The sequence below is a fragment of the Myodes glareolus genome, chromosome 9, assembly GCF_982192425.1.
Source record: "Myodes glareolus chromosome 9, mMyoGla1.1, whole genome shotgun sequence".
Lineage (NCBI taxonomy): Eukaryota > Metazoa > Chordata > Mammalia > Rodentia > Cricetidae > Myodes > Myodes glareolus.
Window position 1 is genome coordinate 96511561 of NC_142034.1, and position 27928 is coordinate 96539488.

The 27928-nt window shown below is 44.9% G+C and overlaps 2 protein-coding genes across 5 annotated transcripts in view; one reads left to right on the plus strand and one right to left on the minus strand.

Moving 5' to 3' along the window:
• Window positions 1–1507: 1507 nt before the first annotated feature.
• Window positions 1508–4620, minus strand: C9H16orf90 (chromosome 9 C16orf90 homolog). Of its 2 annotated transcripts, XM_087910797.1 has the most exons (4): window positions 4481–4620; window positions 3718–3849; window positions 2536–2889; window positions 1508–2012 (listed from the first exon to the last, which is right to left on the minus strand). In XM_087910797.1, the coding sequence occupies exons 3-4, from the start codon at window positions 2717–2719 to the stop codon at window positions 1852–1854; spliced, it is 345 nt and encodes a 114-aa protein (XP_087766923.1). In that variant the 5' UTR covers window positions 2720–2889; window positions 3718–3849; window positions 4481–4620; the 3' UTR covers window positions 1508–1851. The 2 variants fall into 2 exon arrangements, with proteins under 2 accessions (XP_087766923.1, XP_087766922.1); XM_087910796.1 differs by lacking the exons at window positions 3718–3849; window positions 4481–4620 and adding an exon at window positions 3303–3439.
• The window catches only part of Ift38 (intraflagellar transport 38), a 33260-nt gene continuing 9843 nt past the window's right edge, over window positions 4512–27928 (plus strand). For 2 of the 3 annotated variants that reach the window (XM_048433032.3, XM_048433035.3), the window contains exons 1-9: window positions 4721–4868; window positions 8713–8824; window positions 10973–11057; window positions 12329–12508; window positions 17271–17366; window positions 19056–19139; window positions 23570–23703; window positions 25083–25224; window positions 26553–26625. In XM_048433032.3, the coding sequence (XP_048288989.2) occupies window positions 4847–4868; window positions 8713–8824; window positions 10973–11057; window positions 12329–12508; window positions 17271–17366; window positions 19056–19139; window positions 23570–23703; window positions 25083–25224; window positions 26553–26625 (928 nt within the window). In that variant the 5' untranslated portion in view covers window positions 4721–4846. Of the gene's footprint in view, window positions 4654–4720; window positions 4869–8712; window positions 8825–10972; window positions 11058–12328; window positions 12509–17270; window positions 17367–19055; window positions 19140–23569; window positions 23704–25082; window positions 25225–26552; window positions 26626–27928 lie in introns of those variants that run through there. The other variant, XM_048433034.3, reaches the window with a different exon arrangement.

Here is a 27928-nt window from a genome sequence, read left to right on the forward strand (position 1 = left end):
GATCTTCAGCCTCTGAGGCAGAGGCTCTCATCAGTACCATGGATTGTACTTGCAACATCCCTTCCTTTGCGCCCCCAAATGTTTGTTGCCAGAGACCTGCCCAGTATTGCTGCAGTGTCACTGCGGCCCTTGTAGGGCGTCCTCACAGCCCCTCACTGTGCCAGACTGATTAGGAACAACTTTATTGACAGGCCTCATTACTGAGTGCTTTCCTCTCTCAGCATCTCCTGGCTCAGTGCTCTGGGGCCCTACAACCAACCCGAGGCTGCTTGGCCTCAGAGAGGAAGGATCTTCACAAACTGGCCAGCAGGTGGCTGGTGTCCTGATTGGTTTTGGTTGTGTGCTGAGGCTGAACCCCGTGTCTCTTCCCTTTTCAGTCGGTGGCGATCATGTGATTTTCATTTCTGCCCTGTGTGGTCAAGGAAGAACCTTCCAGAAGGTTCTGATTTGGACATTCTTAAATCCAATTCAAAGGCCTCAACCTGTCTTTTCCTCCCTTCTGTTTCCTAATTACTGCAGTGTCCAGCCCAGTGTTGTACAAATTGTAGTATGTAGTAGTCTCATTACAAACAAATAAATCATTTCACTAGTCTCATCCTGTCTCTAATAGCTGGCTTTCCACATTTTGTGCTCTGCCCGTTGAGGGCTGAGGAGCTTGCTTGCCACGGTCTTCCTGGTGGCTCAGTCTTGCAGGCAACTATCCTGCAGAGGAGTGTAAACCTGATGAAGGCGTCCATGCTGAAAGCAACGACTGGGCTGTTTCTTAAAGATCTTTAGCAGCTGCCTGTCAGTTCACACCAGCAGTGTGCCTCTTAGCTTTGAGCTAGGACCTGGTTCAAGTAGGAAACTATAATTAATTCCCTTCTCTAACCTGTCTGTCTCCCATCTCCATCATAGCTTAGAGAAGGCTCCAAAGATAATGCAGGTCAGTGGAGGCCTTGGCTCTGCTCCCAACCAGAGTGAGTATGTCTCTGGTGGATGTTGAATGCTGTCTGGAAACAATTTATGTGGAGGATAGTGCTGGCATTATTGGGAGGCTACAAAACATCCTCCAGGGCACGGAATGGGCGTGCAACAAAAACTTGATCCAGTCCCAAATGTCAATACCCAAGGCCATCAACACCCATGTATTTGAAGTCTAGTCCAGCCAGAAGAACGCCTGTGGCCATCTTGATAGTTTTCTATGGGGCCATAAATTCACCTAAACCCCCGGTGGGAGCAGTGTGGGGTCCAGGCCAACTTGCCTGCCTTGGTTGGTCCCCTCCTGGTTCCCTCTTTAAACCAAACCCACATTTTGTCCCTTTGTCCCTGGAATGCCATGCCATGCCCTGTGTTCAGGCCCAATGAGACTTTGCCTCCTTTCTAGAGCATCTCCTGGCCCAGTGCTCTGGGACCCACAGAGCCTCCCCCAGACAGGCTCATGGCTCCATTACCCCCAGGAAAGCTCCCTTGAGTGGATGCAGGGTGGGTTTGACTGGATTGACTGGATGACAGACAGACAAGAAGATGCAGGCCTTGGCTTTTTACTGAGGTAAGACCTGAGGACTCCCTGGCTCTCAGGAACCAGATTTTCTGCTCAGCCTGGCCTCCCAGCTACACGTGGCTGACTGGAGTTTGGGCAGGCTGCAAGGGCATGGGCATGCTTCCATTTCTTCTGTCCCTCTCAAGGGACTTCCTCCTCCCTCCCTCATACTTTCCCCAGACTAGCCCAGGTCTGAAGCTGGGCAGCTCTGGGGGCCATCTCAGTGGGAGGACAGCTGCTGGAACTGAACCCTTCCTCAGTAAACCTGGCCTCCGCCTCTTCCTTGGTCATCCTTCCCTTAATGTCCCCAGCCCTGGCACTTTGGATCCTTATGTCCTCTCCAAGGCCCCAGAGCGGGTTCTCTTGCACAAGGGACACATGGTCTCCTCCAAGGCTCTCCAGGACCTCTTGGGCCTGAGTCCCAAGCAGCCCTCAGGGGGACCAGACTGGGAGGGGACACCCTTGACTGGGTCCATGCTGGAACTGGAAGCTGAGGAAAAAGGAAAGAGAAGTCACTCAGAGGGACCCAATCTTAAACCCTACCTCGGTGTCCCTGGACCTTATAACCTTCAAGACAATTGAAGAGCTTGGTGCTACGTCCTTGAAAGAACTAGTGGGGGGGGGGGGAATGTCATGAACTCTTGTAAAATGAACTGAGGGAGAGTTGCCCAAGGCCCATCAAAATACAGAACAAGGATTAGATCTTAGTCCCAGATCTTCTCTGCCTTACACCCCCATCCCAACGGGTTCCAGCTGTGGTCCAGTTGCCTTCTACCACCCTGAGATTTCATAAGACTTAAGAGCCATCCCGGTGCAGAGTCAGTCAGTAGTGGGGCATACGGATAGAAAAATTCAACAAGATTTTGGCCCCCGGAGCAAGACATTCTTTAGTGTGTCCTGGCCACGGTGTCATTTCCTAATTTTTGGCAAGAAGGCCGGGGAATGGAAGAGGCCCATCTGAGTTCCCTTGTGTCTTTCCCTTGTGTCTCCAGTCCTTCCTTAACAGAGCTCACCTGTATTTCCCAGGCTGTCCCTGGGCAGTTGGGCTTCCAGAAGGGTTGAGCAATGGCTGTTACCTGGACCCAGAGTCCCCTGTGGCAGAGAGAGGGGCCAGGCCGAGCCTTCAGGCCTTGGCGGGCTGCCCCCAGCCATGAGCCGGCCTAGCCAGTGGCTTCCACATTGACCAGCAGGCTGCATGTGGCCTGGCAGGTAGAGAGCCAAGCTCCGGAGGTGACGTAATCGGAAGTTCTTGGGCTTGCTTGCCTGGGCACCAGGACCCTGCTGCTGCTGGGCCCCCAGCCCTCCCTCATAGATGTTGGGTGGTGTATCAGGGTGGTTGGGGCGTCCTGGGGTCCAACTCACTGCATCTGCAGGAGAGAGAGCAGGAGGATGGTGGCCAGTGGAGCCAACATCTGGGTAAAAAGATGTAAGTACCAGCTTCTATGATAGACCCCACCCCCAGGCTATCCTGCCTCAGATCCTGTCTATCCCCATTTTTCCTGTTTGCTCCCCTAGGGGCCTAAGAAACCCAGGACTTTGGCACTGAGATCTCTTTCAGCACTTCAAGCCCCTTTTTTGTGCCCTCTACCCTAGAAAGAATATGCTGGTGCCAATATAGGCAAAGTGGGTAAAAGAGGGCATGAGTGGCCCAGTCATACAGCCTAGATTGGGAGTTACTCCCCTCCCAAGCATGCATGTCCCTGGGATCTCCCCAGTAGCTTTGGGCCCAGGTTAGGACAGAATGGCATCTCTGCTATTGCTTCTCCCTGCAGCCAGGCACCTTCTCTTATTCGAAGCTCAGAGAATGCACAGACCAAGGCTTCCATGGAGGGCCAGTATGGTGGGGGAGGAGTGGCCAGGCCTTGTGTGCAGCAGGGCCTGCTCTCCCCTGCCTAGGGGCTGGATCTGTAGGTCTCCCATGGCAACTGGCTCTTATGATGTAACAGTAAAGACTAGTCTTCTTGGCCTCCTTAGTTTGGGAGAGAATGGTATCAGGGCAGGGGCAGGGGCAGGGACAGGGTGGGAGGAGGGCGGGGGGTAGATTAAACTTAGGGTAAATCCACTGCTCCTCAATTTCAGAGGAAGACACATAAAAAATTAACTTTGACATGCTTAAAATCATTCTGTGGGGTGACCTTTGGGGAGCTTCAGCTTCTTCATCTGTCATTCAGAGAAAGAGAATTTAGGATACAAACCTGAAGAGATCTGAATCGTGCTGAAAAGGTGGTTCTGGATGACCTTGTCCAGTTGTCCATTTTCTCACAAGTTGTTAGTGTATAGATAACACCATTTCCCCCCTAAGCATGTGGACAAACTGGAACTCTTGCCTTGGTGGTGGAAATATAAAACTACAACTAAATTTGGAATCAACTCAGACACAAAACCGTAACGTTTCGCTATAGAAAATTTAGTTCTCTGTTTTACATTTTGGTTTATGAACCATTGTTTTTGTATATAGATAATAGTGGAGTTTCATTTATTTGCTGTGGATTTCTTATTGTTCCAAAACCATTTGTCACAGACTATTCTCTTTGTCCAAATGCATTGTCACCTATGTTGGCCCTATTCCACATATTAAGTCCTCAGGCATCTTACCAGGAGGTCTACACCACAATGTCCCAGTCAAGGGCACCTTTACATTCTCTGCCTCCCCACCTCGGGGCTTTGCCTTCCTCTTCTCCCACCCTTTTTGGCCCAGCTCATCTCTTTCCCCTGTCCTTCTTTATCGCGGTTGTCCCCAACTTGTAGCAGCCACCAGGGAGGATTCCCTGCAGAGCTCCGCATTGGGGCGTGATACATCATCACTACTACTCCGATCTCAGAATTAACCAGTTTCCAGGACAACCTCTGGCTCATGGGTCTGGAAATTGGTTTTCGGCCTGTAGTGAAAACTGACAAGCTGTACGCACACGAAATCCCTCCGGGTGCAGTTCTCGAATTCTGCCGAGGGTAGCGTACCTTCGTTCCTGTCATTCTGTGGCTACTTTATGCGTCTTTAGCTGTTTTTAACAAATACGAAGGAGACTCGGTCAAATAAAGTGATAGTGCTCTCTATAGAATTGAGGCAATGAGAGCCACAACGGGATCGAAGCCAAAACTGCTTGATGAACGGTGAGAAGCGCCGCCTGCGTGTATGTATCGTGCGCGTGCGCGTGCGCGTGCGCGCGCGCGCATTGTACCGCTTCGCTTCCTGTCTTGTTTGGCCCTGACTGCACGCTGTCCAAGGGCTCTGCAGGTTGCTATAGAGACCGGCGAGCGCTGGGCCTGCAAACTCCAAAGAGGCGAGCAGCCGCGCCCCAGTGGGCTTTTACGGACCAAACCGCCATGTCTTTCCGCGACCTCCGCAGTAAGGCTGCACCCGGCTTGCCCATGGGTTTCCCAGAAACTCTGAGCTCCCCTGCTAGACCCCTATCTGAGCCGTAGACCCCAGACTAGCCAGGGACTGACGGAACTTTGCAGCACCTTTGCAAAGTTCTGCCCGTCACTGGCCGCGAGTGGCTAGAACACTTGGAATGTGTTTCGAGCGGCTGAAGAACTGAATGTGCCTAATTTTTACCTCATTTTATCTCAGTTTGTCACAGCCACATTTGCAGCCGCATTAGAAAGGTCATAGGAAATGGAGACTTTTTTCTGTGTCAGAGTTTGTAGAAAGAAACAAGCCAAGGAGATGACTGGATGGATGGCTATTGCTGCTAGTTTTTTGTTTTGTTTTGTTTTGTCGTCATTAATTGTTGGTAATTTTTGAGAATTTTTTTAAAACAATCTGTCACATACTGTTCTCTTTGTGGGCATTGTGTTGTGTACTCCTAGTCAGTTCCTGTGCCCTGAGTCCAGAGATGAGGAAACAGGCAGCAACAGGTCAAAGTAATTTGGGCAAGAAAAGGCTAGAACGAGTGGCTTTGGCGTTTTGCATCCAGATTGTCTGATCGCCAAATACTGAGAAGAGAACTTTGCCCGAGAGTGGGAAGTGGGATGTCGATATTAGTTCCTACTCTTCGGAGACCGTTTGTTATGGGTCGCTCCTTTTGTTTCTGTATCTAACTGCAAGTAGTATAACTTCTCATGGTTCGCACTGGAGAGAGTGGCAGGACTGTGTGACCCAAAAGCTTGCCTCCCTCACGGTGGAGCCGCAGCTATTAGGATCAACCTCGAGGGTCATGTCTTCTGGGGTCTGACGGTGTTCGAGACAGTGCCATGAGGTTTTTCGAGACAGTTCCATGTAGTTTTTGATGAGGCCAGCACTTTGCTGGGGTCGTTGAAAAGAGATGTGCTGAAAAGAGTTCTCAAGAAGAGTGTTTCAGAATGTTTATCTTAAATAAATACTGGATAGCTGTGTAATGGAGACTCTGTCCCCATCTAACTGTGGAGAATTGCTAGCGTTCCCTTAGCAGGAGGAAGTGTTTGGATGAAGCCTGACTGGAGGGGAGACTGCTACTTGTTCACCGCCGTCTTTCTCTTCCACAGTCTGGTGCGGTCCGCCCTGCTTTATCCTACAGGTAGCTTATTTGGAACTGTCAACAGAACGTTTTGAATAGCTGTCTTCAGGAAACATGCGTAGACATTGCACCGCCAGGAAACCGTTCACCAGCTCAGCATATTGTGGGAACTCGGAGATGTTGTTGTGTTCCTTTTGATTTGCCCAGTCAGGGTTCTCTGTGTAACAAAAACTCTCACTGACTAGAACTTACTTTGTAAACCAGGTTAGCCTCGGACCCTCAAAGATCCACCTGCCTCTGGTTGTGTTCTTTTCTTTTCAAGACGGTTTCTGTGTGCAGCCATGGCTGTCCTGGAGCTCACTCTGTAGACCAGGCTGGCTTTGAATTCAGAGATCGGCCTTGCCTCCTGAGAGCTGGGCTTAAAGGTGTGGGCCACCACCCGGCAGTTGTGTTCATTTATAAGTCCCACTTTCTTTTTCATTTGTTTTCTTTCTTTCTTTTTTCTTTTTTTCCTTTTTTTGGTTTTTCGAGACAGGGTTTCTCTGTGGCTTTGGAGCCTGTCCTGGAACTCCCTCTTATAGCTCAGGCTGACCTCTAACTCACAAAGATCCGCCTGCCTCTGCTTCCCGAATGCTGGGATTAAAGGCCTGTGCTACCACCGCCGGCTTTTGTTTGTTTTCTTCTGCTTTCTTTCAAACAGTGTAGCTTTTTTTTTAGGTGCTCCCAACTTAACTATTACTGTTTACTAATATGTTTTTACAGTAAATATAAATACTGAAGATAGTTCAACCATTTTCTTAAAATTTCTCTGAATTGAGGTAACTGAGTTTTGAAATTTATGTCATGAAAATACTATATGATCATTGAAAAGAATGCATGATCTTGAACATTTTTTTCTCGTGTTTTATGAAGCTAGGTATTTTGTTTTTTGTTTGTTTTTAATTAATTAATTAATTTTATTTCTTTTTACATACCAATCCCAGTTCCCCCTCCCTCCTCTTCTCCCGCTTCCCCCCACCGCACCCCTCATCTGCTCCTCAAGAGGGTAAGTCCTTCCCTGAGAAGTCAACTAAGTCTGTCCATCAACTCCTTGAGGCAGGACCAAGGTCCTCCTCTTCCCCCTCCCCAGAGCCTAGGCTGAACAAGGTTTCTTTCTATAAAGAATGGGCTCCACAAAGTCAGTTTATACATAGAGTTAGCTCCTGGTCCCTCTAGCCTGTGGCCCCATATACTGCCCAAGCCATATCATTGTCACATGCATTCAGGGGACCTAGTTTGATCCTATACAGGTTCCCCAGCTGTCAGCCCAGAGTCATTGATCTCGCACTAGCTCAGGCCAACTCATTTTTTGGGTTTCCCCAACATGGTCTTGACCCCTATGTTCATATTATCATTCCTCCCTCACTTCGTTTGTACTGTGGAGGCTCAGCCCAGTGGTTAGTTGTGGATCTCTGCATCTGCTTCCATCTGTTTCTTGAAGAGAGTTCTAGCTTCTCTTATGGACTATATAGGCTGGTTATCCTTTGCTTTATGTCTGGTATCCACTTATGAGTGAGTACATATTATATTTGTCTTTCTGGGTCTGGTTTACCTCACTCAGGATGGTTTTTTCTAATTCCGTCCATTTGCCTGCAAATTTAAAGATGTCATTGTTTTTTACTGCTGAGCAGTACTCCATTGTGTAAATATACCACACTTTCTTCATCCATCCTTTGGTTGAGGGGCATCTAGGTTGTTTCCAGGTTTTGGCTGTTATGAATAATGCTGCTATGGGCATAGTTGAGCAAATGCCCTTGTGGTGTGATTGTGCCTCCTTTGGGTACATGCCCAAAAGTAGTATTGCTGGATCATGAGGTAGATTGATTCCTAATTTTCTGAGAATTCGCCATACTGATTTCCACAGTGTCTGTACAAGTTTGCAGTCCCACCAGCAATGGATGGGACTTACTCCACATCCTCTCCAGCATGAGCTGTCAATAGTGTTTTTTATCTTAGCTTTTCTGATCAGTGTAAGATGGTATCTCTAAGTTGTTTTGATTTGCATTTTCCTGATGGCTGAGGATGTTGAGCATTTCCTTAAGTGTCTTTCAGCCATTTAAGATTCTTCTGTTAAGAATCCTCTGTTTAGATCTGTACTCCATTTTTAAATTGAATTCTTGAGTTTTTTGTATATTTTGGAGATCAGTCCTCTGTCAGATGGGGTTAGTGAAGATCTTTTCCCATTCTGTAGGCTGCCATTTTGTCTTGTTGACTGTATCCTTTGCTTTACAGAAGCTTCTAATTTTCAGGAGGTCCCATTTATTAATTGTTGCTCTCAGTGTCTGTGCTACTGGAGTTATATTCAAGAAGTGGTCTCCTGTGCCCCATGCATTCAAGGTTACTTCCCACTTTCTCTTTAGTGAGGTTCAGTGTGGATGGATTTATGTTGAGGTGTTTGATCCATTTGGATAGTTTTTATTTGGGGCAGTAAAGAGGCAGATAACAGAAAGAAATGAAAGCCTCAACTAATCCCGAGACCCCCGTTTCCCTTAAGTCTACCCACTGAACTTAGGTGTTTTCCAGGTGATGGCTTAGGTACTGTCAGTTCGTGTCTCCCTGCCTGTCTTCTCACAGAGTTGATGAATTGGGCCCCTCAGGCTGCCACTAAGGTGGGAAGAACCAGTAAGAAGGGAAAGCAGAGACTATGAGACTAACTGCTTTCCAAAGAGCTGCCATCTGACAAGGACTGATGGAATTGTGTTTTATATTGGACAGATTTCACAGAGATGATGAGAGCCTTGGGATACCCACGACATATCTCTATGGAGAATTTCCGCTCACCCAACTTTGGGCTTGTCTCTGAAGTCCTCCTGTGGCTTGTGAAAAGGTGAGGGTGCACTTTATTCATGTCTCAGCACGAATAGTGGTTTGTTTGTTGGCTAACTGGGAACTGGGAACTGTCATGATGCAAAAGGAAGAGATTAGTGAAATCCACGCAGGAGGGACTGAGTTGTAATTTGTGAAAAGTCATCAGAGCTGCCAGGCATGGTACTGCAAGTATATATCTGTGAGTTCAGGGTCAGCCTGGGCTACATATCAAGTTCCGGGCCAACCAGGGCTACATAGTGAGAAACCCTCTCTCAAATTTTAAAAACTGAAAGAAAGAAATCACCAGAGTTTAAAGAACATGGAGGGTGGTGATTATCCTTATTGGAGTGCTGGCATGGGCTCCTCTTTAGCCCTCACCACAATGGCAGGGACTTTATACACTCCGAATATACTGCATTAAAAATACTGCAGGTGTGGCTGGAGAACTGGCTCAGAGGTTAAGAGCTTGTACTGGTCTTGCAGAGGACTTGAGTTTGACTTTCAGCATGTACATTGTTTTTGGGTTTTTGGTTTTTTGCTTTTCAAGACAGGGTTTTGCTGTAGCTTTGGAGCCAGTCCTGGTACTAGCTCTTGTAGACCAGCTGGCCTCAGACTCACAGAGATCTGCCTCTGGCTCCCGAGTGCTGGGATTAAAGGTGTCAGCCACCACTGCCCAGCTTCTTAGCACTCACGTTGGATGGCTCACACTGTGTATAACTCCAGCTCTAGGAGGACCTCACACCTCTGACGTCAGTGAGCACTGGTACTAATGTGCACATGTTTACACACAGACACACACACACATAATTACAAATACAATACTAAAAATCTAAAGCAATAAATAATATAGACTTTTCATTGTATTAAAAGTCTTATGTGATAAGGATTGGCAACATTTTGTGTTAAGAACCAGAGGGTAAATATTGTATATGTTGTTACACATAAAATTTAGTCTACATGAGATGCTTGTTGAATATTTTGGAGTTACAGGCAGTTGTACGCCGCCTGACATTGGTGCTAGGAATTAAAGGCAGGTCCTCTGGAAGAACAGTATATGCTCTTTTTGTTGCTGTTGTTGTTGTTTGTTTGTTTGTTTGTTTTTTCAAGACAGGGTTTCTCAGTGTAACAGTCCTAGTTTCTAGACCACAAGGCCACCTCACCACCCCCTCTTCTTTGCTTTTAAAATGTAAAAGCTATTCTTATCTCTTAGACTATACAACTACAGCTGAGAGTCACAAATCTTCTGAGCCTTGGTGAATTATCAGTAAATAAGTAATTCCAACAACCCTGCCACTTTTAGAGTGAACTGTTTAGCCCTCGTGTCTGTCTTGGGCAAAGGGCTATTAGCCCGAGTCAAAATCTTGGTTATTTCATAAAAGTTGGAAGTTTGAGATAGACTTAGTTTGTAATCTGAGTCCCATATTTGTTTGTTTACTTAGTCATTATTACTTTATTATTGTATCTGTATTACTTTATTTATCTTTACTGCTTTATGTCTTACTTGTCTCCACACTCGTATCATGGCATACATGTACAGGTGTGAGATCAGAGGACAAGGCTGTTGGGTTGATTCTCTCCTTCCATCTTTATACAGGTTCTGGGGTTTGAACTCAGGTTTCTAGGCTTACACAGCAAACTCCTTTACCTGCTAAGCATGTGTGAATACACGTATGTATATGGGTTTATGCTAGCCACCACATGCATGTGGAGGTTAGAGAACTAGTTGGTTCTCCTCTTACACTATGTAAGTCCTGGAGATTGAATTCTGATTGCTAGGCTTGGTAGTAACCCTGTTTACCCGCTGAGCCATCTTGTGGTCTGTCTCATTCTTGAGTTGGAATTTGCTCCCTGAGTATTTTGTTTGCTCTTGAAGTTTTTGCTTAATCACATTGCCTTGGATGAGGCTTTGGTTGGGGCCTGGAAAACCTCATGTTAGCAATAATCATCTACCCTCTCTTTAATGGGCCTTTTTTGCTTTGTTTGTTTAATGGCTTTGTTTTGGTTTGTTATATTTTAATTAGGGTTTCACTATATAGGCCTGGCTGACCTGGAACTCACTGAGATCTACCTGCCTCTGCCTCTTGAGTGCTAAGATTGTAAGTGTGCACCACCACACCTGACTTTAAGGACTTTATATTGGATTGGCTCTTGATGTTCTTTCTGACAGATATGAGCCACAGACCGACATCCCTTCTGACATTGAGACCGAACAAGACCGAGTTTTCTTCATCAAGGCAATTGCCCAATTCATGGTTAGTTCACAGTTATTTTATAGAATTATAAATAACTTCAAATAAGTTAGAAGAAGATGAATCTTGTTTGGTACTGTTTTTTGAGTTGAGTATTGTGTTTACTTTCTAAAACCATCCCACTGCCAGGTTTCTGTGGAACCATTTCGCCAAAGTGTGTGTGTGTGTGTGTGTGTGTGTGTGTGTGTGCGCGCGCGTGTGTGTTTCTGTGTTTCTTTGTTTTTTGACTCATTGTTTATATGGCTTTATTTGTTTATTTTGAGTTTTTGTTTTGTTGTTTGGTGTGTGTGTGTGTGTGTGTGTGTGTGTGTGTGTGTGTTTTGAGACAGGGTTTCTCTGTAAATTGGGAGCCTGTCCTGGAACTCACTCTGTAGACCAGGCTGGCCTCAAACTCACAGAGATCCGCCTGCCTCTGCCCCCCAAGTGCTGGGATTAAAGGCATGCACCACCCCCGACTTGTTTATTTTGGGATAAGTAATATGTTTTATGATTCATAAGTTTTTAGATCACAAACTTATACAGAGTAAAATGACATTTTGCCATGTCTGCCCTAGGCTGAGTTCCAGTCATAATAAGCACTGTTTAAAACTGTTTGCTTATGCATATTTAAACAAATTATAATATGTACATATATTAATATTTATATTTTAACTGCATATAGAAGTAATAACAATATACATATACATTCCCATTAACTCATGCTGTGTAGCATCTTGCCTTCTTTATTTAGTAGTGTATTTTGGAGAACTTTCCAATGCATATAGAATTTCCTCTTTCACTTGAGTTATTATTGCTTACATGAGTATCTCACAATTATGTTATTTGTATGGGTATTTACATAGTTTATAACCTTTGCTGTTCGAAAGAATTCTGTAATAAATAGCCCATGTGTTTAATTTTAGCTGTGAGTTTATGCTTAGAGTTAGTTCTTAAAATTGAAATTACTGGGTCTAAGATACGTGTGTTTGTAGTTTGGATGTCTTTATCACAATATGAGATATTTGCAGTGTGTTTTATACTTAATCACTGAATTATTTCAGTTGGTGGCTGAGATATTTTCAAATTACCTACATGGGATTTGGACAGGGCCCTAACCTTTAAGTGGATATAGTAGAGCACATTCTAATCTCATTGCTTAGATAAGACAGGAAGAAGTGAGAGCTCAAATCTAGGCTGAACATCTGTATAGTGAGTTTCAGGCCTGCCTGGGTTACATAGTAAGACCCTGTCTGAAAAAAAAAAAAAAAACCAAACGGAACTTTGTCTCAAAACAGGCCACAAAGGCACATATAAAACTCAATACTAAGAAGCTTTATCAAGCAGATGGGTATGCTGTGAAAGAACTGTTGAAGATCACATCCGTTCTTTATAATGCAATGAAGACCAAGGGGATGGAGGGCTCTAAAATGGGAGAGGAAGATATCAGCAAGTTCAAGTTTGACCTTGGCTCTAAGGTAAGAACGGGGAAGTCTGTGCCTAGAGAAAGTTTCTTCTTGGAGTTGGAGGTAGAATGTGCCTGACTCACAGCACTCTTTTCCTTATTGGGGACTCGGGGCGTTTCCTTCTGTGGTAACAGTTTATTCTCATTTAGTGTGGGGATGAAAGCAAAATCACAATAAATCTAGTTGTTTGGAAGCCTGATTTTATCAGAATATAGATAATATATTACACCTATATAAGATAATATATAAGATAATAATAGATAATATATACACCTATATAAGAATATAGGTGTAAACAAAGAGCGAGTCCTTGGAGGAGTCATGTGAGCAACCATGATAAGAGGTGGAAGATCTGAGGCAGTCAGCAGTGGAGAACAGCAGACTGGAGTTGTGTGACAGGCAGGGCTGTCATAAACAGGGCCAGCCTTGGGGCCTCCCGGGCTGGATGTATCACAACCCAGAATGAAAGAACCAGGCCGCAGACAGGGCTCAAAGGGAAGGTCCACAGCGTAGCAAAAACTGAGACTTTATCCAAGAAGGTTAGGAAAAAAGATCCACCTCTTCTGAAGGTTTTCTTTACTCTCTCATGATGTTCCTGTCATGACATTCCGTCTTCCTTTGTTCTCCACAGTTAAATACCCAACACAACCTTTCAGGCCACACAGGAGCCACGCAAAAAGACACGCTCCATTTCTTAAGTAAATGATTAAAAACAGACACCCAACAACTCACTGCAGTAAATCTAAACATCTTGTCATGGAGCAAGGAAGTAGCATTTTTTGTTAATCAACTCTTTCATTGACAGGATTCTAATTGCAGTGGTAAAGAAAGAATCAATCATTTTGTTACCTGCCAGAGAGGTCATCTTATAACGAATTTTAAAGGCATTATAAGCCCAACTACTGAGGAGTCTAAGAAAAATAAGGAAATTGTATACTGTATCCTATACTTCTGAGTGCATCAACATTTTGAACTAACGTTCTGTGATCAAGGATCATAAAATGCAGGGCTTTCTTGGACTCAGAAAGCGCTGTTTAGATAGGGAGAGGTGTGTTGTAAATTCTTTAGTTTGGGCTCAGAATTACCAGATCTTCAGTATCAGCTCAAACGTCACTCCCAAGACACGGCCCTTTAAATCTCAAATGTGCTTTCTGCCCTATGTGCAGCCCTTGACCATAAAAAAGAAACTTGTAGATTTTACTTGGGATTATGAAGTCAAATTATTTTCTGTAGTCCTGTTCAGTTAGAAAATCTTTTCCCAAGATGTATCTGCATAAAAGCTGTTTCTGCTTCTAGACCTTGGTAATTACTCACTGTCACCTGTGTGATCTCAGGACCCAACATTTTTATATATAAAAAGCTAGTTGGCTGAACTTTGCGTCTTCAGGTTACATACTCGTATCATAAAACTGAGGTTAGGAATTTTTGCAGAGAGTTAATCGTTGTCCTAGGTTATCGGACAGACCTAGCAAGGAAACCGCATGCAGCAATGAGGTTGCTTTGCACTTTTAACCCTGGCTCAACAAATCACACAGCTTATCTATGTGTTTTTGTGAACTAGGTTGCTTTTTTGGGAATAGTTTATCTTAGAAACCATTAGCAAGGCATCTGGTCTAATCTAAAGTTATCTTGAAGCTTTATATCAGGCAATAGAGCACAGCTATCTTGGCAGCTGGGGAAATACAATTGTTTTCCTAATATCATCCTGAACTGTGATTTAAACCAGCTCCTAAGGGAACTTATAAACCCTAACTGTATAGCATTTCTTTGTATTCATTTCTATTCATCAGAACTATATATAAACTACCATTATTAATATCAGTTAGACAATACAACTTAAAGAATCACCTTGACAACGCACAGATAAAAGAGCCCAGTAGATCAGGAAGTATTCCCGAGATGAACACGCTATGATACAGGGACATTTACAGTAGTGCATGCCCATGTGAGGTGACAGACAGAAGCAAGAGATATTCCTGAGTCTGTAGCCTCGTGGCCTTGCCTAACAAAGTTTTCCCATCAGAGAGTTTTCCTCCTGGTGAGCTGACACCTTGACTATTAATTACCATCTGATGTTTTTCTGTCATGGCACAGGGCATGGATGATTTCTCAGCAGAAGTGAGAGGGAAGGGAAAGGCCATGAAATTAGGAATGGGGACTAGTGTCCCAAGATGAGAATATGTTTTGAATATTTGAGAAAAAGAGCAGAAGCCCTCTAGTAGAAGCAAACTCTCTGACCTGGGAAAAGCTTTTGGCTTTACTCTGAGGTGGAAAATGGGGTTTGCAGCAGAGATGTATAGGCCTTGGATTTCTTCTCAGCCAAACATGGTAGCGTGCACTTGTATTCACAGTTGATTAGGAGGCTGAAACCGAAGGCCCTTTGAGCCCAAGAGTTTTAGGCCGTCTTGGGATTAGAAAGTCCCCATCTCAGAGAAGGTAAGGGCTGGGGATGTTGGTGGTAGAACTCACTCTCAGGGCTGAGCTGCCAGGTCTCTGGACGGCGTATGGAAGCAACAAACCAAAGAAAGCTAAGCTGTTATTCACGTCCCACGGTGGTAATAGATTAGAGGAAATAGCAGCTATCATTTCCTCTCTTCCCATGGAGTGGGTGCCCATCCATCTAGGACCAGACGCCCCATCAGAAGACTCTGGAAATTCCACAAACCTGAGATGAGAAGGGTCAAGAATAGAAAACTAAGCCAGGTAGTGGTGGTGCACACCTTCAATCCCAGCACTCAGAAGGCAGAGGCAGGTGGATCTCTGAGCTCAAGGCCAACCTGGTCTACAGAGTGAGTTTGAGGACAGCTACACAGAGAAACCCTGTCTCGAAATAAAGAAAAGTGGAGAACTACGAGGCCACATGTAAGGGTGGGAAAAGTATCTTCAGACTTTCTGCTGCCGTCTCCACAGAAGCAACCAAAGAGGTTCCCAGCACAAGGCTCAACTGGGAAACTGAGGAATGGAAAAGGCCCAGTTAAGAACACACATTAATCTGGTGCCGGGACAGCTCTCTAAGGCCTGCCAGAGGAAACACTGTGGTTGCCACGCCTGCACCTGACAGACACATGCTAGGAGCCAGCGCTCACAGTCAAGGTTCAGATATTGTAAAAGTTAATTTATGTGTGTAGGCACACAGCATCACAGTGGGCAGGAAGGTTAGTGGTTAACCTAACCTTGGTTCTCTCCTTCCGCCATGTAGGTCTTTGTCATCAGGCTTGGTGGCAAGTACCTTTTACCAGCTGAGCCATCTCAACAGCCCAGATTCAGATATATTTTAATGATAGATTATTACAGGTTTGGGTATGAATCGAAATAGATGAGACAACATGAAGAAGATCCTCAAACCGTGTTTCCAGACATGATGTGCTGATGTGCCAAGGGCTGCACCTGGACTGTATTTCTCAGAAGTCACTGGCCAAAGTAGCTAATAATCAAGGAAATGGGCTCTAGTGTTACGTAACTTTTAAGTAATTTAAAGATGAAAATAGCCAGTGTGGCTAGTAAAATTTTTGTTCTGGGTTTGGCTGTGGACATGTTAAGCTTTCAGTCCCTTTGGATGTTCCAGTGAAGATGCCTCACTAGAGTACAATTGTGTGTGATGCTGGAGCTGGGAGTTAGAAGGCACCAACATGCAGGGGATTAGAACTGCAGGGTTAGAAGTGTCTGTCAGAACAGAGATTCCAGAGACTGGACTGTTGTCGAGAAGTGGAAACAGTCAGGAAAATCTTAGAGGAAAATGTGGGTACTTGCTGCCAGGCAGGCAGGAAAAGCAGGCAAAGCTGGAGGGTGGTGGTGCAGAATGGGACCAGAGGAGAGGAAGAAAGTAGTCTGCTGAGAGTTACAAAGGCGAGCAAACTGTTGCTGGCAGGTTAAAGGTCAAGAGAGATAGTAAGGGTTACTTGTTCATGGAAAGGAGAGAGAGCAAGGATTCCTGTTGGTGTCTCGGCTCCTTGGGAATCTAACATACTGAAGGAAGAAGGGCAGGAAGGTAATCATCAGAGTCGTTGGTGATCACCTTCCTGCCAACAGTCCCCCGGGGCAGCCCAGGAGACTCTAAGTACTTAGCAGAGTTGGTCTCCCCCAGCATCATTGCAGCTCTTTGGAGGAAAGGTGAAGGCCTTGGCCCTGGGTACTGCAGGGGAAGGAATGTCTCTCAAAGTAGTTGAATCCGAACAGCTTCCTTTTGGGATGGGTTGAGAAGATGTGGAGTCAACGGCATAGGCTCTGGGAGTCAGGCAAGATGCCAAGCAGACTGGTTTATTCAGCAATGGGAAGAGCCTTCTACAGCCTCCTCCCAGCACCCATGCTGCCCTAGTTGACAGCGTGTGGTCATCCCTCATTGGCTAGGCACCATCAGGACCTCTGTCAGCGACTGTTGCTAGGCCCTTGGGCAGACTCCCTGTTGGCTCTTCTCTTGGTCCTGTAGGCCTTATCTTCCTACATCTCAGGTTGCCCCTTTGGTCATCCTATTAGGGACCCAATACAAATAGGGGAAGCTTGTCTGCTTTCTATTGCTTGGACCTCCTACTTGTGAATTCAGTTTGACTTCACATTTGGCTTTCTGAGAGACCAGATGTCCTGAAATCGGTCCCATCTGAACTTAGTGTTTCCTGAGTTGGTGTCCTAGGAGCCGTGTTCTACAGCAGTAAGTAAGGCTGCGGAAACACGTGCTCTGTGGTTATATACCTGTCCGAAGGGAGTGATGGGGTTCACAGAGTGGCAGCTGAATGCTTATTGAAAAATGCGGGTTCTGTATTTGCAATTTTCCTTCCAGATTGCAGATCTGAAGGCAGCCAGGCAGCTTGCTTCTGAAATCACTGCCAAAGGAGCGTCTCTATATGACTTGCTGGGCAAAGAGGTTGAGCTAAGGGTGAGTAGTGTTCAGTTAAGGAATAAAGGTTTTCTCTTGCTTCCTGCCCTACAGTTCTTCCAGTTTTTACTCAACAGTATCTGATTGACTGGGTTAATGTATGGGAAGTTAGTGTAGGATATGAACACTTTCCTGATTATAATGGAATTGCCAACTGGTTTTAATCTTTTTTTAATTAATAATATTTCATACCATATGTTTTAATCGTGTTCTTCCCCTCCTCCAACTTCTCCCAGATCTCCCCTCCCTTATATACCCAAAGCAAAAAACCAAACAAAACAAAAAGCATGGAGTCCATTTTGTGTTGGCCGACTGCTCATGAGCATGAGGTCTGCCCTGGAGAGCGGCTGATACACAGTGTCGCTCCGCCTAGGAGATATTGATTGCAAAGAACTCCTTGGTTAGGAGTGGGATGTTGTGCCCGCTTCCCTTCTCTGTACTGTGATTGATAATATCTTTAGCTCCTAGTTCAGGATTAGCGAATATATGGCGCGAGACTGTGACTCTCTCCCTTGTGCCTCTTCTCTGCATTGTTCTCAGTGGTGTAGCTGTCACTCCCTGACTCCCAGAACTCACTGTCCCCAGCCTTACCCAGTGATCTTTATAAAACTGACTTTTCTGCTGGTGTCACTATTGTGAAATATGACCCGGGCATTAGGAGTTTCAAATGTTTCCCAGATGGTTATAACCAAGTTTGTGGTCACTGATGGGAGTAGCACTTCCGGGTAGTTGGAAGAAGATGTTGCTGTCAACTTAACGTGCTGTCCAGTTCAGTCTTATAATGCGCACCATCTGCTCCACTGAAGGCAGCTGGTAAGCACGGTTCCCAAACCTGGGTGGGCATTGGGCACAACCCCCACGTCCAGGCTGTTTACTATCACAAGGCAGCATCAGCTTTTGACAGACAGTAGTTTGGGAACTGCTGGGTTAAGAAGGAAAGCACTCGTGTGTACTTAACAGTGAGTCCTTGTGTGTACACACTGAAGGTGTTGAAGGCATGCATTCTCAATCTAACTTTGTTTTTACTTAAAACAGACTTCATTTCCTTACTCTTTCAAGTACGTCAGCCTCCATTGCTCTCTCGCTGTTTCCACTCTAGGGACCAGCAGAAGTGGGAGCTTAGTTATATGGGCTGGTGGGTACACAGGCAGCAGCTATCGTATGGTTGGTTTTCACAGGGTGGGTTGTCTGAACAGGAACAAATTCAGGAATGAAGGTAATGGATAGTAATTTCATGTTTGCCATTGGCATTAGGGGCACACAGAATCTTGAGCTGAAAATGAAGACTTTGAGTCTGGAGAATCGAGGTCGGCCTCGAGGACATTTATAGGAAGTGATGGCAAGAGATGTTTTATAGAGAGATGTGCACTAGTGTAAAATTCTGCTTTTCATTTTCTTGGGATATCAGAGATTGGATTCTAAGCCTTGTACATGGTGAGCCATAGTCTCCACCACTATGTCAAATGTTAGAGAATTAGTGTGGTATGTGTATCCCATAGTTTTGGGGGGCATCAATGGGCATGAAGGTGAACATCTGTATCCTAGCAGTTTGGGAGTCTGAGGATGGGGAAATCCATGTTCAAGCACATCTTAGGAAACAGCTCTCAAGAAAAAAAAAATTGGCAGCTAATAGAAACTAAAAACTGAACTCCTTGTTACAAAATATGTAAGTTATTTTATCTCTCCTAGGAACTGAGAACAGAAGCCATTGCTAGACCTCTCGAGATAAATGAGACTGAGAAAGTGATGAGAATCGCAATAAAGGACATTTTGGTAAGACTGCGCTGCTAGTACTTGTTTTTACACGTGGGGCCCGGCAGAGTCAGGGCCTAGAAACGAGGGTTTCACGGGAACGTTAGAGGGCAGCTAGCAGTGAACAGTTCACCAGTTTTTTGTTTTTTTTTAAAATTTATTTATTTATTTAATTATTTATTTATTTGTTATGTATACAATATTCTTTCTGTGTGTATGCCTGCAGGCCAGAAGAGGGCACCAGATCTCCTTACAGATGGTTGTGAACCACCATGTGGTTGCTGGGAATTGAACTCAGGACCTTTGGAAGAGCAGGCAATGCTCTTAACCTCTGAGCCATCTCTCCAGCCCCCCAGTTCACCAGTTTTAAAGCAATTAAACGGTTCAATATTTGGTGGATATTATCCGATTTTATTTATTCCGTTCCTTTCTGCTGGGCATTTAAACAAGTTCCAGGCTTTCTCTTTGTCTCTGTGCAGAGGAGGGTTTAGAACTCAGGGTCTTGTGCATGCTAGGTAAGTATGTTACGACTGAGCTACATTGCAGCCCTCATTTTAAGCTGCCGAGTAACAGGCAGACGATCCACCATCTTCTCCTACTTGCCCACTGTCAGTTTTGTTAGAGATGCATATGCCTGTAGTGCATCCTTTACCCGCGTATGTACATCTCTGCCATCACACTTTTCTAAGTTCTGAGTATACCTAGCCCCTGGATCTTGACTTTAAAATGCTGTTCTCCACTAACGAGAGCCGGGAACACAGGAAAAATGACTCATTTCAGAGCCGATTAGGAGAAATACAAACTCTTATTGTGCCAGGAGGAACAGGGCGTTCAAAGGTTACCAGGAGTCTGTAGGAGAGACATGATGCCAACTCGATAAGCTTCTTCTGACCAAACCAGGGACTGTTTACACATCAACATAAATGAATTACAGTAGTGTATTATGTAGTACAGATCAGTGAAATAGAAAACAATCAATTCTCAAATTAAAAAGTGCTTCAAGACAGTTTCTCTGTGTAGCCCTGGCTGTTCTGGAACCTGCTCTGTAGACCAGGCTGACGTCAAACTCAGAGATTCACCTGCCTCTGCCTCCTGAGTGCTCGAATTAAAGGCATGTGCTACCATGCCTGACTTTACAATACTTATTATTACAAAAAGAGCCATTTCTTATGTAGAATCCTAGCATCGCTCCTCAGTCAAGCGAGGAAGTGAAGCGTTCATAGTAAATCATTTGTAATTATGACATCTCATTGGATGAAGTCTCTTCTGCGGTGTGGTATTCCTGCCAAAGATGCATAATCTGAACCGGTCAGACAAAGCCAGACTGGGAAGCATTCTATCAATTAGTTGGCTGGTGCTTCCCAAAAAAGAACATTGTGAAATCCAGGGAAAGCTGAAGAACATTCAAGACTAGAACACCGCAGAGATGTGGCAGCTGATTGCCGTAGTGGTTCCTCTCTGCTGTGGATGACTCCCTAGTGCAAGCAGCGAGACAGGAATGAGCCTGAGATGAGACAGTGGCCGTGTGCTGTGTTCATGTCTGGTTTCCATGTACTTAATAGGAATTACAAAGGGATTGGAGGTGATTGGGCATCAGTGACTGGCAGTTTCCTCACCTAGATCAGAGGAAAATGCTTTGTATTATATTATAGTCCATCTTTTCTTGAAATGTATGATTATTTCTAAATTTAAAAACCTGTAAATAGCCATATTTTAAGCATGCCAATATTCTAACTGAATCACGTGAACATGGCCAGACATGCTATCAGCACTGAATGGTAAAAGCTGGTTCTCTAAAGCCAGGCGGTGATGGCACACGCCTTTAATCCCAGCACTGGGGGGCAGAGTCAGGCAGATCTCTGTGAGTTCAAATCCAGCCTGGTCTACAAGAGCTAGTTCCACGACAGGCTCCAAAGCTACAGAGAAACCCTGTCTTGAAAAAAAGAAAAGAAAACTGTCCTCTAGAAGGGGCATTGTCTGCTCTTCAGTGGACCTTGATTGTCAGAAGGTATTTGCCTCTGACGCTTGGTAATTCTAAAAGCCAAAGTACTTAGGATTGTGGCGCATAGGCCAGTAATCTCAGAAAACTGGAAATGTTTGTACATTGGTCTTTCTCACCTGAGGACTAGATTAAAGACTTTAAGGTCAGATAATCCCTAAGCTATAATGTGACTTTGAATCAGAGAGTTGTCATTATCAGCAAGGTTGTTGATTAAGGGTACCGGAAAGATGACTCAGCAGTTAAGAGCACATACTGCGCTTCCAGAGACCCAAGTTCAGTTCCCAGCACCCACAAGGCAGCTCACAGCTCCAGGAAAGCAATGCTCTCTGTTCTAACGTCTGCAGGCTGCACTCACATGTTCATAAACATGTACATATACAATGTTCATAAACATGTACATATACAATGTGCACATTTTTCCTTTAATCTTCTAAAGAGTTGTTGATGAAGGACTCACCTTCCTGTTGGAATTAATTCACATTTGTATTCGAATTTTTAAGGCATTTGTAATAAATGGGGATTTTTTTGCTTTTTAAAGATTTTTTGCGTATTTTATGTATTTTATGTGCCACTTGGTTGCTTGTTTGTTTTGTTTCTTTTAAGATTTCACTATGTAGCTCTGGATGGCCTGGAACTTACTATATAGAGCAATCTAGTCTCAGACTCAGAGATCTGCCGGCCCTTGCCTTCTGAGGGTTAAGATTAAATGCAGGGACCATTGTACCTGGCTCTTTAGTGATTGTTAGGGGAAGAATCTGAGAAATAGAGGCCTAAGTTGGGCGTGCAGCTCAGTGATAGCATGCTTGTCTCGTGTGTTGTCAGCGTTTTGAGACTGATCCCTAGGCACACAAAAAATTTCCACAGAAATGATAAGTTTACTTCCACCAAACAATGAAGGCATAAATTCGCTGGCAATAATTGAAGTTCCAAAAGATTCCCTGTCTCTGAGAATCTTGGAGAGTGTCTATTCTTCTAGTTTCTTTGTGAATCCCATGGTTTGCAGAGACCTGCAGGCAAGCAGCCAGGAAATCTTTACGGCATATTAACACACATGCAGAGTACCAGAGTGGAACCGACCTCGCCATCAAGAACTTCATGCAGGGTTGGACAGCCAGAACATGGGGGAGAGGTTCGTGTACACCAGGTTGTGCCCCTGCTTCCTGTGGACTCAGTGCTCTAAACCATGAGGCTCCCACCAGCCAGCTTCTCACAGCGTAAATAAGAGGCCAGCACCTTTGTTCTCACCATGTCCTCCACTTCAGTTGAGCTTGCTCTTGGAAAGACAGAAATGTCTGTGGATGTAGCCAGGGTCTTTGACCCCTGTGGTGCCAGCAGCCCAGAGCTTCTGTCCCATTGTGCCTGGACCTTCTCTCGGAGCTCCGCCTCACCAGAATGTCTGATTGCTGCTGTGTGAGCCACGTTTGTACTGACTTCACCAGTAAAGCAGTTTCTCCATTTAGTTTTAGTTTTTAGTGAAGCTGCTTTGCCGTAGAGAGAAAAGGAATCGTCTTTGTCCATCAAAGCAGACAGTGGGTCAGAGCTGATACTGGTTCATGAGGGTTTTGTTTTTGGTCCCCTCCTGAACCAACCCTCTGTGTATGTGTCTCTGTGTGTCTGTGTCTGTCTGTCTGTGTGTCTGTCTCTGTCTGTATATCTGTGTGTCTTGATGTGTGTGGCTGTGTCTGTCTGTCTGTATCTGTGAGCCTCTATGTGTGTGTCTATGTCTGTCTGTATCTGTGTGTCTGTGTGTGTTTCTGTCTGTCTGTATATCTGTGTGTCTGTATGTCTGTCTGTGTGTGTATGTGTCTGTGTGTGTCTATATCTGTCTGTATCTGTGTGTCTGTGTGTGTTTCTGTCTGTCTGTATATCTGTGTGTCTATGTGTCTGTGTGTGTGTCTGTATGTCTGTCTGTGTGTGTATGTGTCTGTGTGTGTGTGTGTTTATGTCTGTGTCTGGGTGTGTGTTTGTGTCTGTCTGGATGTGTGTGTGTGTGTCAGTATGTGTGTCTTTGTGTGTGTGTGTGTGTGTGTGTGTGTGTCTGTTCCCTAGGTTGGTAGTTTGTAACCAGGGAGCTGCCCAGGTGAAGGCAGGCTGGTAGTACAAATTGGTCAATGCCCAGTCCTAACCAAGCAGGCTGGACACAGGTCCTAGGCCTCTCATCTTTATTAGGACATTCTTTTTGTCCACTTTTGTTTGCTTCCATGGGCAGAAACACCCACTTTTTATGAAAAGAATTGTAATTTTTTCCTCTGTGTCATCCTCCTTTCACTCCTGACTCTGGAAATTGTTAGATAAGTTGCAGTCAGGAAGGGGAAGTGTTTTGTTGGTTTGCTTTTGTGTGTGATTTGTGTAATGTTGTTTTGCCCAACATATTAAGGAGTCCTGTGCCCAGAGTCAGGTGACAGTCCTCCCTGGCATTTTATTTCACTAAATTTCCTATTCAATGTAGGCACAGGTTCAGAAGACTAAAGACCTGCTCAATAACGTGGCCTCTGATGAAGCTAACTTAGAAGCCAAAATTGAGAAGAGAAAATTAGAACTGGAAAGAAATCGGAAGCGACTCCAGACCCTGCAGAGCGTCAGGTAGAGTGTGTGAGCAACGGGTGTCTGCGGGAGTGGGAATTAGCTGTCAAGCACCAGAAGGCAGCCTCATGCCCAGAGTCACAATTTCTTCGCTGCCTGTGCTACACTCGCTCACTTGCTGTGCTGCCTCCAGTATGTCTGCGGCGCGGCTGAACCCTGGAGCCCTCTTTAAAGTTTTTGTGCTGTCTTGGAACATAAGACAAAGTAAACCCAGATGGTGGGAGTTGTACCAGGCTTGACCTTCTAAAATCTCATCATAAATTACATTGAAACAGAGCATACGCCCATCTTTTGGTTTGAATAGATTTTAGACATTTCACTTTGATAATCCCTCACCTGTCAACAGTTTATCTTTCTTATGACCAACTCAGAGGAAGATCAGGTTCAGGGACTAGAGGAGTGTAGCAGTGGCCCAGAGCATAGCCTATGGCAATGGAACCTTCGTGTATTCCCCATCTTTTCTTTGTGCTCTTCCCTTTACTTGGTTTGTATCTTCCATCCTTGGCCTCAGTATTTTCTGCTTTTCTTTTCACAGTCTTGGGAGTAAGCATTGGCAAACAGTAGGCACCAAGAGCCTCCCATTCATGCCAGGGACTTGCTCTTTCTGCTGCTGAAGTCACTGCCACGAGAGTCCTTGGACTCGCTAACAGAGTCATCTTGAAAGCATAATTCATTCTAGTTCAACCCTAAATCATGTTTGTTTGCTTGTATTTTCAAAACAGGGTCTCACTATGTATCTCTGGCTGTCTTGGAACTCATTCTGTAGACCAGACTGGCCTCTTGATCACAGAGGTTTGCCTGCCTCTGCTTCCCAAGTGCTGGGACTAAAGGCATGTACCACCACACCCTGAAAGTCCTTTTTAATAGATAAGTTGCTTTGTTCTAATTTAAAAGATTAATGTTCTCTTTCCCTCTCTATTTCATCCTCTGTCTTACACACACACACACACACACACACACACACACACACACACATTTCTATCTTTATATTTGGGGAAGTCTGGAAGGGGTTTAACATGTTAACTCATGTGAAATCCCAGGACTCAGGAAACTGATCAGGAATTCATGAGTTCAAGAATAGCCTAGGCTACGCGAGACCCTTAAAAAATGGGGGGGGGGCGGATGTATGTTGCATCCAATGCATGTAGTTGATGGTTTATAAGTAATTTTTTACTTAATTCTCATACTTTCAGTTTTTTGGGGGTGAGGGTGATGAAGAACACGTGGTTAAAAACAAAGCTTCATTTGGTGGGTAGAGAGGAAGGTGGATTATTTCCCAGCCATGGCCAGAGTGGAGGACCGTCTGCTGCAGCTGGAGGAACGGCAGACGACAGAGGACAGTAGATATTAGCTCTCTTTCATTCCGCTGCTCCTTCTAGGCCGGCCTTTATGGACGAGTATGAGAAAACTGAGGAGGAGCTGCAAAAGCAGTATGACATTTATCTAGAGAAATTCCGGAACTTGGCTTATCTGGAGCAGCAACTTGAGGATCATCACCGGATGGAGCAGGAGAGGTTTGAAGTGAGTCCTTCTAGAATTAGTTTGTGCTCTGAGCCATGTCAGTTTGTACATATGGTATGAGCCTACAGGTCTGCAGACTCCCCCAGTAGTTCTTCTGTTTAGCTGGCTGCACGGCATGCATTCCTGGTTGTCAAATACTTGATGTGTTATCAGGGTTTGGGCAGTGAGAAGTGGAAATGGGTCAACTGTGACTTGTGTGGTGATCTGGAAGGGCCCATGTTTGCTTTGATCTTTCCCATGCCTAATCCAAGGGTGTTTTTTTAATGCTTAGAATACCAAACAAAATCTAAAAGCCAGTTGTTTAGCTTCATTGTTGTTTTGCTTGTGTACATGTTTATGTGTTTTGTTTATACGTGTATGTGTGTTTGCACATGTTTATGGGTGCGTGTGCATCTGGAGGCCAGAAATTTACATCTGGTGTCTTCCCTTCTCTGCCTTACATATTGAGGCAGAGTCCGTATTTGAATCCAAAACTTGCCTATTTGGGGGCTGGGGAGGCCAGTATCTTGCTATGTTGCCCAGACCAGCCTCTTGCTCCAGGCTCCTAAGTGCAGGGACTATAACATACATGTCACCATGCCCAGCTTAATCAAGGCTCTGTTTGACAGCATACCTGACATTCTGCCTGCTTCTAGCTGTTCTCCAGCAACTAAGGCCAGTGTTTCCCTGTTGTCTTCCTTCCTGACCTGCCCATTAGCATCTTTAGATTGGAGTGGTGGTACAGCACAAGCAGAAACATGGAGACAGTTCTGCTTTCTTTTGTTCTGAGCAGAGAGCTTGCTTATCCGTGTTAGATGTATTTCCTGTGCCCACTGCCCTTGCAGGCACACGTGGTATTTTCTGCTGTGCCACTCGTTTCTTTCAGAGTTAAGTGGTAGTGAGAGGAGGGATGGGGCCAGAGCATCAGATGCCTGGGCCGCTCCCACAGACTGCGAGGTCGGTGGCGGAGGACGAGCACAGCTTCAAGGACCTCACAGGTTGCCTAGGCAAGCTTCTTAAAACTTTTTTAAAGATCTCTGAATGTCTATTTTGTGTATTGGTATTTTGCCTGCATATATGTCTGTGCACCATATGCAGTGCCCCAGAGGCCAAAAGAAGACATCAGATTCCCTGCATTGGTGTTACAGATGGTTGTGAGCCACTGTATGAGTGCAGGGAATTGATCCAGGGTCTTCTGGAAGAGCACCCAGCGCACTAAACCACAGATCCAGCTCTGCAGTCTGCTTAAGCAACCTCCTGAGGTCTTATTTGTTTGATTTGTATGACAAACACTACAGTATTCACACAGTGGTGGTCACCATTCTGAATCTGGGTGTTCTCCTCCACAGGAAGCTGAAAATACTCTCCGTCTCATGCAGAATAAGCTGAAGGAGGAGGAGAAGCGGCTGCTCAAGAGTGGAAGTAAGGCTGCTTGTTCTGACTAGTGTTTTCAGCTCTGAGAAAGTTACTGTGTGTTTAAGGTTTTTATCCAGTGGGGGGGGGGTGTGCATGCGCAGTCATATACCAAGTGTGCAGTTGCGGCTGTTGGAATGCCCTGGAGCACACATTAAAGTCGAGAACAGCCTTGTGATTGGTTCTTTCTCCTTCCTGAGAATTAAACTCAGGCCAGCAGGTTGTGTGGGAGGTATGCAGTAAGTTGTATTTCTCTGGCAGAGTTACATTTAAAAATATATTTTCTTTAAATTTTTTCTCTCAAATTTTTTATTGTGATAAGAACAATAGATGTAATTGACCCTCTTAAATACTAGCAAATCTGTCATTGTTGACTAGAAATGCATTAAAATTCTGAAAGCAATTTTCTCATAGCTTTTATATTAGGTGCCATTTGAGTTTGCTCAAAAAGCTTGCTTCTCACAAAGACTGAAATGGCAGACACGGAGCTTGCATGAGTCTGAACCAGGTCCTGTATATATGTCATATGTATGACTATAGTTTGGTGTTTTGTGAGACTCCTAACAGTGGGAGTTGGGTGTGTCTCTTACTCTTTTGCCTGCTCTTGAGTCGCTCTCTCCTCCTGGGTTGTCTTGTCCAGCCTTGATATGAGGGCTTTCCCCTTGTCTTGTGTCTGTCTTGTTGTGTCCTGTTTGGCTCTTGGAGACCTGCTCTTTTCTGAAGAGGAAATGAAGGTGGGATGGATGGGGTTCGGGAGGTGGAGGGAGCTAGGGGAATGGAGAGAGGGGAAGCTGTGCTTGGGATGTACTGTATGAGAGAAGAATCTATTTTCTTCTTTTTTGAGGGGGGTTGTTTGTCTGTTTGTTTGCTTTTGGTTTTGGTTTTTTGTCTTTCAAGACAGAGTTTCTCCATATAGCTCTGGATGTCCTGGAACTCACTCTGTAGACCAGGCTGGCTTCAAACTCAGAGGTCCACCTGCCTCTGCCTCCTGAGTGCTGGGATTAAAGGCGTGTGCCACTACTGCCAGACTAGAGTCTATTTTTCAATAATAATAACAAAGCTTGCTTCAATATACTAATATTTATTTAACATTTTTTCCTGCTTAAATGCTTCAGTTAGCTTGAATTCTATGTAAACAATAATTATGAAAGACAAATTGTTCCTGTAGTCTGAATGGTCCTGTTTTAGGGCAGGCTGAGAACCAGCTGTTGCATACAGTATCAATAAAGGGGCCACTTGCTTGTTGGCAAACCCTATACACAGTCATCCGAGAGTGCTCAGCAAGCCTCTCACCTATAGAAAAATATACTAA

Bases quoted from the DNA above. Each gene is read 5' to 3' on its own strand.
- C9H16orf90 (XM_087910796.1), bottom strand. From the start codon at position 3,348: ATGGAAGCCTTGGTCTGTGCATTCTCTGAGCTTCGAATAAGAGAAG. The intron at 2,890-3,302 runs GTGCCTGGCTGC...TCTCTCCTGCAG, and splicing joins TGAGCTTCGAATAAGAGAAG to ATGCAGTGAGTTGGACCCCA. The intron at 2,013-2,535 runs GTGAGCTCTGTT...CTTTTTCCTCAG, and splicing joins GGACAGCCTGGGAAATACAG to CTTCCAGTTCCAGCATGGAC.